This window comes from Epinephelus moara, chromosome 24, assembly GCF_006386435.1.
Source record: "Epinephelus moara isolate mb chromosome 24, YSFRI_EMoa_1.0, whole genome shotgun sequence".
Taxonomy (NCBI): Eukaryota; Metazoa; Chordata; class Actinopteri; order Perciformes; family Serranidae; genus Epinephelus; species Epinephelus moara.
The window spans coordinates 44,524,496-44,534,366 of NC_065529.1; the positions used below are offsets into that span (position 1 = coordinate 44,524,496).

At 39.4% G+C, this 9,871-nt stretch overlaps 1 protein-coding gene across 1 annotated transcript in view; it reads right to left on the reverse strand.

Moving 5' to 3' along the window:
* Positions 1 to 3,263: 3,263 nt before the first annotated feature.
* The window catches only part of LOC126386182 (polymeric immunoglobulin receptor-like), a 12,770-nt gene continuing 6,162 nt past the window's right edge, over positions 3,264 to 9,871 (reverse strand). Inside the window, exons 3-8 of the mRNA XM_050038354.1 lie at positions 8,804 to 9,118; positions 8,374 to 8,682; positions 7,179 to 7,244; positions 6,928 to 7,029; positions 6,462 to 6,505; positions 3,264 to 5,018 (exon numbers count right to left, since the gene is read on the reverse strand). Of these exons, the coding sequence (XP_049894311.1) occupies positions 4,716 to 5,018; positions 6,462 to 6,505; positions 6,928 to 7,029; positions 7,179 to 7,244; positions 8,374 to 8,682; positions 8,804 to 9,118 (1,139 nt within the window). The 3' untranslated portion in view covers positions 3,264 to 4,715. The remainder of the gene's footprint in view (positions 5,019 to 6,461; positions 6,506 to 6,927; positions 7,030 to 7,178; positions 7,245 to 8,373; positions 8,683 to 8,803; positions 9,119 to 9,871) is intronic.

The following is a 9,871-nucleotide window of genomic DNA, read 5'->3' on the forward strand; positions in this document are numbered from 1 at the left end:
AATTACGAGTAAAAGTTAATATTTTACTCGAAGTTACACAGCAAAGGACCGAGTATTTATTGTTTGGCGATCGTGTGGGTCATGAAAAGATGAAGAAGTTTCATAATTCGTCGTGTTTTGATGAAGAGTTCATGGCGAGTCTCCTTATTTTTTGCGCTAGCTAGCTTAACCAAGATGTTAGCTTAGCATTAGCTCAGATCTGTTGTCATATATCTAAGAAATTACATTTATAACGAAAATTAAATGGATAATTGAAGTAATTAAAATAGCGTTTTAAAATGATACAGGATAACTAGTGTTAGTACGTTTTTTAATTCTATCACAGTCTTCAAGGTTCAAGGTCTGTAATGGTAGATAGATAATGGCCATTTGCTCAGGACTTGTAACTGCTTGAGTCAGAGATCTGAACACGCCTTCCACCATGTACAGTATGTCTATGATATTTTGAGTAATTAAGATACTATAGGTAAAGTAAATAATAAAAATGTGACATTAAAAATCATACAACAGTTAGTTCCGACCAAGCAACTGTACCATGAGTGCTGCGTGTATCACTCTGCTTTACAGGACTTCTGAACCGTTACTGACGTTAACCGTTAATTAGCCTATATTAAGAATAAGAATAACTTTATTCATCCCCAAGGGGAAATTCAATTATCTGTCAGCTCATCTATTATATGTCAAAGAATTATAAAGCCTGATGGCTGTTGGTATATGGGATCTTCTGTATCTCTCTGTCCTGCATCGAAGAGAGAGGAGCCGTCCACCACAGTTTTTTTGGTCCATCAAGGTGTTGTGGAGTGGATGATCTGGGTTGTTCATGATGGCCTCGAACATCTTCAGTGTGCATCTCTCCACCACCCCCTCCAGTGTGTCCAACCTGACTCCAATCACAGAGCCAGCTCTTTTGACTAGTTTGTCCAGCCGCCTTGCATCTTTGTGTCTGATGCTTCCTCCCCAGAAGACTGCAGCATAAAACAACACACTTGCCACCACAGACTGATAAAACATCTGCAGCATCTTACTACAGATGTCGAGAGATCTTAGCTTCCTCAAGAAAAAGAGGCTGCTCAGCCCCTTTTTGTAGAGAGCGTCTGTGTTTAGGGACCAGTCCAACTTATTATCCAGGTGTACACCTAGATACTTATAGCTTGGCACCACCTCGATGTCCACCCCACAGGTATTCACTGGCGGAAATCTATGATCATTTCCTTGGTCTTTGAGTATTAAGAGTAACGTTAGTAGAAGCAAACTCTGGACCGCACAGAGGAACATATTCGCACAAATAACGTGAGTTAAATAATGGATGGTTGTCAGGAAATGACGAAGGGAAGGAAAGATGCCTGGACACTGCAAATCTCCAGGTGTGCTCATATGACAGCGGAAGACGAGGCAATGTGCTGATTTAGCTGTTAACTCATCGGCATCACATGTAACGTTATGCCAAAAAAAGCAACCGTCGTGTTAACAGTCTGATTTTATTGGTTGCAAAATAAATGGAAACACACAGATGTAGTCTGCATGATATAAAGTAGGTAGCCTGTGGTGTCGAGCTACACAGAGCAGCAAACTAGTGTGCAGGGATGTTCTTGTGTTCATTGGCAAACAGTCTAGTCCCATTCTAGATGCGGAACTATTTGTGAATAACTCATTAGATAAGGAAACAAATCATAACCCATCAACGCTTTTTACCGTCACTAAATGGCGCTTGTAGAACTGTTGTATAAAAGCAGTGACACACTCAAAGTCGTGCTGTTGTCGGCTCTCGACCTGCAACCTTCCGCCTACGACCGAATCACAGCCGTGCTGAGATACACAACAACAGCACTCCCTCTTGTGTGATATTGCTTAAGTGTTAAAACGCTTTTTAGTGAAAGAAATTTGGGCATTGTTGTGTGACAGTGATGGGTTACTCAAACTTTTTGTCCACTTGAGGCAGCTTTGCCAGGTTCAGGTTGTGATTGTAACAGCACTATTTGAATAAAACTAATGGATCAAATATTAAAAATGTACCTATTTTAGGGTAATCAATGTGGTAAACAGGGACTAAGACTTAGTTGCCAATTTTTCAAAATCGTTGGCATTACCATCAAGCCCTGTTGCTGGGTTGGTCGTAATTTCCTCCCAGGGATCAATAAAGTCTTATCTATACCTATAATCATCACATTAGCTATATCACAATGTATTTGTTGATGTATGTCTGAATCAACAAAGTAACTGAAGTTGTCAGATAAATGTCATGGAGTGAAAAGGACGATATTTGCCTTTGAGATGGCGTGTTTCCTAACTGCTTTGGTTTTTTACTGCTGAATGAAAATACTGTTATAACTGTGATAACAATCATGATATCAGCAGCTGATATGACTGGCAGAGGGATAACCAATGCAGGTAGCCATTAATGTTAATTAATTACACCTATTCAGTTTTGCCTATAAATTTCAGTTAAAAACGAGAATTAAAAATCATTGTTAGTGCAAGATCTTGTTATTTAATCTGCAAATATTAGAACTGCATACTAATTGTAGTTATACTTTACAGTATGCAGGTTGTCTTCTTCATGATCAAGCTTCGGTGTACAGGAGGTCAGAGGACCATTGCTGCTGTATGTGGAGGAGCCGAGGAGTCGTCCCAGGGTTTGGTTTTAGACGGGCTGCACTCTTCTCTTGGATTTCAGGTAAGCTTTAAGAAACTGTAAGGGGCCCCTAATTAAACTAAAATTACGTGGTTAACTTAAATCAGTTTTACTAACTTTATGGACCTGCATCAAAATGTATTTGGGGATAATGTCACTGTAGAACAGAAAAGGATGCACACAAGGGTCATTAAGTTGAGTTTAAACTGCCCAAATATTTTCTTTTGGTTTGGTAATTGAATGTAACTTGCAGAGCTCTGAACAAAGAGACAGCCTTTGTAGCTCCGTCAGGTGTAAGGTGTTGTCTGTGTGTGTGTGTGTGTGTGTGTGTGTGTGTGCATGTGAGAGTTTTGGGATGATTTAAATTTAAAATATAAACTTACCCAATATATTCAACATTGGACATTTAAACGTACCATGTGGATTGTGTGATTGTTGCATTTTCTTATGGAAAGTTTTTTTTGTAGATAAAAGAGTCAGTCCTGGTGAAAATGGGGCCTATGGTACTAAAGTAAAAAATAAATATAAAAAAATAACCCACCGTACCAGCACATGATAAATTGAATAAGATTAAATGAGGAGACTATCACACAGTTGTTGTAAATGATCAAGATTCTGTTGTTATTTTATTCAAACATTTGCGTTTTATCTACAACACTGATGGGAATGTCATCAGTGAAAAATTCAACAGTATCACTGTGACATACTTAGGAAACAAAACATGTTGGACTTTAAGAAATTTAGTTTTATGTTCACTTAAAACTAGTAGCTAAACGTAGTACATCGCATCTTATCTCCTTATGTTAAATTAAAGTTGTTGTATACAGTCCCTGACAAATATATGTTATAAACTAAACTAGCGGTGCAGATATTTGGTCACAAATGATTGGACAGATAAATCCTGATGATGACACTGGATGAAAAGTCAGTTGATCACCAAAGTTATTACAAATTATCCTGAGACTGGCAGAAATGTCTGAAATAATTTACATGGAAATCCATTCAATATTTGTAAAGACGTTTTACTGAAAAACACAGATGTGACACTCATGGTGGCGCTAGAGGAAGAGTCAGGAGACCGCAAAAGTCCTTAGGATTCATCGTCTAAGGAACATGAATGTCTGTACGAAATGTCATGACAATCCATCCAATTGTTTTTGTAATATTGATTGTCAATATTTCACTCTAAACTAAATTGATGAGCTGACCAATGACAGACCAACGTTGCCAGCCTGACAACCATGGACAAACTGTAACTGCATCAGTTGAAACATTAAACATCTGAAGCATTTCAGTTCTGCAATTTCTTGTCACTTATTGTCTGATATATACAATACCATATACAGCATCTGTGATACATTTACAATAATGAAAAAAAAAAAATAAAAATAATATGAATGAATAATTGATATGAATAAAGTATACAATATGAATAAAAAATAATTGATCATGTCCTATCAGTACTCTAGTAGCTCTAACATTGATTTAAACTGCTGAAATGTTTTTTATTTTTATTTTTCTAACAAGATTTAAACAAGCTGAATTTCAGAAGCAACAAACACAAAGGACTTATCTAGTCATTACCAATCAATGCCAAAGACCTGCCACAATACCTTGGCGATGATTTTTTAACAGTGCTTCCCAACTGCTCCAGCCATGGGGTCCAGATTTCTCCTTTGTCATTAGTGCGAGATCCTGCAGTTTAATATATTCAGCATCATACTTGCATGTGGGCTTGTTATTGAGCTAGTTTGCTGTCTCTGTCAAGTAGCTGTCTGTTAGTCACTCACTCTATGGCAGAAAATGGCACTTCAAAATAAAAGCCCTGTGCTGGAAATGTGTTGTACTAAAAAATAAAGTTTTTGTTTTTCTAAACTTGACACGTTTGTAAGTCACTTCCGTCAATTCAGAATGGGCCCGCGACCCACTTTTGGACTGCGACCCACCAGTTGGGAACCACTTTTTACAATATCTAAATGTCTTGTTGTACTTCCTAAAGTCTGTGCTGGATGTCACTGTAAAGAACAACATATAAAAAATGAATGAGTTGACATCTTGGCCATACATTTTGTAAATAAATTCCTCATTGCTTCTGTGGCTTGCAGACTGTTGCGTAGAGAGGATCCTCTGAAGATGGCTGGTTGACAGTAGAGTTGGTTGGACTTTGGCTGTCCTTCACAGTAGAATATTCACAGGCAGAAAAGCAGGGTCTGGTGATCAATCCCTCACCACCAGCTTCTCCAGAGCAGTTTTTAAAGCTAACGGTAGAGTAATGCAGCGAGGCAGAGGGGTTTGTGGGAAAGTTGGCAGTGACATAAATCGAATTCATTGCATGTCCTGAGTCGGGCTTCTGAGGGTGCTCCTGTATCTCCTCGTAGACATAATCCTTTGAGGGAAGAATGAAAAATACAGTCTGAACAGTTTATATCCAGTGCAGACAATAAGCACTAACCATACAAATTGTACTCAACACAGAATTAACTTGCAAACAGACGGACACTGACACAACCAGTTAAAGGCATCATGGTGTTCATGTGTTTCTTTTAATGACAGCAGTCAATATAACAACTGAAACATCAGAACGTTTCTTCTTCACCATCTTTACCACCCTGGAAGCGTTAAAAAAACGTGGATATTTTTGTCTGCTTTTCAGATGGTTGACGACATATTTTCCAACGCATGCTCTCTGTCCGCTGGTGGGAGTGTGCTCACCTGTGTGTGTGCGCACATGTCTGTGTGTGTATGCGCACATGTCTGTGTTTGTGTGTGTGTGCGCGCATCGGGGTGGAGGAGAATTGTAAACGCGCGGCCATGTAGAGACAGAAATGACATGCCATTGTGTAAATAAGATAAATAACACAAGGCTATTTAGTTTGTTTAATAAAAGGACAAGGTATAGACCTGCTCTATAGGAAAGGTAATCTTAAATGACTTCTGTTGTGATCTGGCGCTATAAATAAAATAAAATTAACTTGACCTTCAGGGGGAGCGCGGGGTGCCGTTGGGGGTGCGGGGTGCCTCCCTAATATTATGGTAGGAGAAACACTGAGACAGGAGCACACCCTGCAGTCCACCTGCACACACAGCGTAAGTGTTAGCATCACACGGCTAACCGTACTCGCTGTTGACAAGTTTAACTATAGATCTGAGCCAATTTGATGTCAGCAGCTCGGTGTTGGATATCAACCACTGCTGCTGTGTTAGCTCGGGCTAACGGTAAAACATTGAACCTGTGTTTTCCGGGAAGGCAGAGGCCTTCACTGCTTCATCTAACCAGCTTCATCCTGCTGTGTGTATACAAATTGTTTTATTTATTAGCAGTCAAAAAAACAAACAAAAAAAGACATTCAATTTGTAGAATTGACCCCATTTTATCAGCCTTGCTCTCCAGCCTGTGGCAAACAGTGCAGTACATTGTATTACACACTCAAGCGCCACCCAACTAAGCTCCTAAATCCAGGATAACAGAAATACTTAAATATTGTTATTTTAAGGTTGCGCCTCAGGTCATGAACTTTGTCTTTACCTGCCGCCATTTTCAGACGAGTGGCTAATCGGTACTGCACATGTGCAACTCTCAGCGATGATGAGAATGAAGCAAGATGGCTTACTGTGTAGCTACTCCCATCATCAGCTCAGAAAAAAGTGTTAAATCCTTTTTGTGTTAAATCCTTTTTTACCATTTGCCTGATAGGGCAAGTGAGTTTTCAGACTTACTAGCCCAGCGTGGCATTTCACTTGCCACTCGCAATTGGGCAGTCCTTATTGTTGAGCCATGATATTACTACCTATTCAATATGACCACACAGACATATATTTATACACTAACCTCTTTGATGTGCTGTGCTGCATTTCTCTTGTTTTTGAAATGTCCTGGCAGAAGCAAAAAAGGAAGAAAACCAAAAATAAACAAGCAGAAGGACATAAAGTGGATTAATTTAATTAATTTTCTTAAATGAAAACACAGTTGCCTCTCCATCTAACCAAATTTCAACCAGCGCCTGCTGCACTGTCCAGGAAAGAACAGACAGAATTGCACTTCAGTAATTTGTATTTTCCACTTTGGTTTTTATTAAGTATGACTTAACAATCAGTGTCTATCCCCAGAAATCTGTGACGAAAGCTAGAAATAAAAAGACTTCTCGACATGAAACAAAAGTGAAGTCTAATCTGGTACGTCTGCTTTGCCTTATCTAGATGTCACATACACACAGGATGGAGATGTGGTGACTGTGGTGTAGGTGATGTACTGTAGGTGCGTGTTTTGTGTTCTGGAAACCGGTAGTAACTCTTACGTTTGTAGATAAGGATCAAAATGAGCACAAACAGCAGCAGCAGCAGCACAGACACGCAGACGACCACAGTAATGATGACCTGAGGACTATCTGCAAGATCAACTGCACAACAAATAAAATATTCAGCATTGTTGAAAACACAGTTAACACGTCATTATCATCCAGAGCTGTCTGTGTTTAGGAATTTAAAAGGTATTTTGTAGAAATTGATTTGCAAAAACTGTTCTCCTGTAGCAGACTTGCTCTCTTACCTTGACTCCCAGCAGATACAGTAGTCGACTGGGTTGAAGAAACAGGAGATGTCGGTGATGGTGGAACTGAAAACAAACAGAAGGTTGATCAAATTGTATATAAAAGCATATAGAAATTAACAATGTCTCATCAAAAGGAAGAAAATTAAAGATACATTTGGCAAAAAAACATTTTGCAAGACAAAAACACTCACTCCAAACTTAGATACTGGATTCCACACATTCATCTTATGTTTTTGTTTTTAACCTTGCAGAGAATGGGTTTGTTAATATATCCACCTTTGGCACAAATGTTCATGAATTGTTTTAATTTCTATATTTTCTTTTTGACAGAGACAAAACCACACAAAAAACTCATTCGGTGTTTTGTAATTACTTTTTTAAGACAATAAAATACACAAACAAATAATGACCTCACAGAAAAAATTGATTTAAGTGAATGTGTGACAACACATTGTTGAACATAGACTTTTGTTTTCTTACAGTATAAGCACAGGTGTAAATGATCAAATGAATGAGACCAAATCCCATTTAGTTACTTCAGTTTCAGATTCCTGGTCTTTCCTGGCACTTTGCACCATTGTAAAGAGTAACTGCTTTTCCTACTGTGACAAGTCAGAACATCTGCTGTGTAAAAGGTAAACTATATAAAAGTCTTTTAAAGGATTGTCAGAGTTTTATACGAGTCGTTACTGCTGGAGTAACAGTTTAGCTTGAATATAATCATTATATTAAGATCACAATCTTATTTTAAAAGTTATGGTTTGGGTTTAAATATCTAGAGCTTTGGTTAAGTTTGAAATGTGTTTTTACTTACACAACATGGTTTTGCACTGAGTGCTTCACTCTCAGTATTGAGGCTGTTAGGATTGAGTAAATGCAAATCAAACAATTACAACTCAAACCACTTCATTTTCTTGTCTTCCTGTGTAACGCCTTCGGTGGTTTAGAAACAGGTTCTTTACATGTGAAAGATTTAGTTTCTTCTACAACTAGTTGTCAATTTGGAAGATTTCTGTTGCCTGAAACTCAATCAAACAAACATTTAATTAAATATTAGATTAACTGTATAAGATTAAAACAAAGTCTATCAGTATTACTGTAGGTTTCTTATAATGCTTTTTAATGCTTGCTGTCCTTCTCCAATCTGAACCAGGGTCAGATAACATCCACAACATAAAATAACTTAACTCACCTACAGTCATCACAAATCTGTGGAAGAATGGGTTGCTGCGTCTTGGATCAGTGCTTACTGCCCCACACCAGTATGTCCCAGTGTCTTCTTTGGTTATGTTTATCACTGTAATGGTGATGTTTCCCTTATTTTTGTCATCCTTCATGGAAAACTTCCCAGGGTTCTTGTTGTGGTCAGACATGCTCAAAGGTTCACATATAGATGGATCTTCTCCCTTACAGATGAATTTATTCTCAACAGTTTTTTGATATAGACAATAGTATGAAAAATTCTGTCCAATAGTAGCAGGCCTGGTGAAGTTACGAATATCTGAAGACAGACAGAGAGACAAAGACAACATCATTGACTGCAGCATTAAGAACACAATTCAGAGAGACCTAAATTATATTTGTGAGTAAAAACCCCTAAGTGTCAGATGTTTGATCCTCACTTTCAACCTTCAGTTGTATTTTTCTGAGTGCCGCTTGATAACTTCGTTTATTTGATTCCACTCCACACCAGTAGACACCAGCATGCTGTGAGGACACATTAGTGATGGATATGTTGAAGCCACTGTTGGTTTCTGTGAGAGTGAATGTCCCGTTTGACCACAGAGGCGATCTTGTTGATAAAACAACCTCACTGATTGAAGGATTCTTCTCTTTGCAGAAAAAACGTTTGTCTTTCATTCCTGTGAAATCACATGTGATGGTGGTTTTAGCCGATCTGTAAGCAGTGTGGTTAAATGGCTTCTTGCAGTTGTCATCTGAAAATAATACAAAAAGAAAAGTAAACCATGAAATCTGTCTGTTATATCTACTTGTTATGACTTGTACTGTCTGCTTTATGGCAAACTGTTTTTTTTTTTCATATGTAGATGAAGACTTGGGCCTCTAGTTTCGCAGACTGGGTGAGGCGGAGGCGCAGCACACCTGCGCTTCGCCAACTGGGTGTGGCCAGGCGGATTTTGCAAGTTTGGCACACCGTGCGGCGTGTGCACTGGCGCAGCTGCTCCTCTTTCCCACCTCCGTCCCTCCTACCTGCGCAAGTNCTACTTGTTATGACTTGTACTGTCTGCTTTATGGCAAACTGTTTTTTTTTTTCATATGTAGATGAAGACTTGGGCCTCTAGTTTCGCAGACTGGGTGAGGCGGAGGCGCAGCACACCTGCGCTTCGCCAACTGGGTGTGGCCAGGCGGATTTTGCAAGTTTGGCACACCGTGCGGCGTGTGCACTGGCGCAGCTGCTCCTCTTTCCCACCTCCGTCCCTCCTACCTGCGCAAGTCGGAAAGAGGGAGGAGAGAAGGCGTGGAGTGGGTTTTACACAGCCGATTCACATCACACCAATCAAATGAGCCCCTCTCCTCGCCCTTAAATGCGCCGCACAAAGGCGTAATGAGAGTTTACTCAATTCGCCATGGCAGAAGAGAGCAGCAGCGTCAGACGGCCAAACTTCTTCCAGGAGGAAACTGATGTTTTGGTGCGGGAGGTCCAAGCTCGCAGTGTCCGAATATACAGA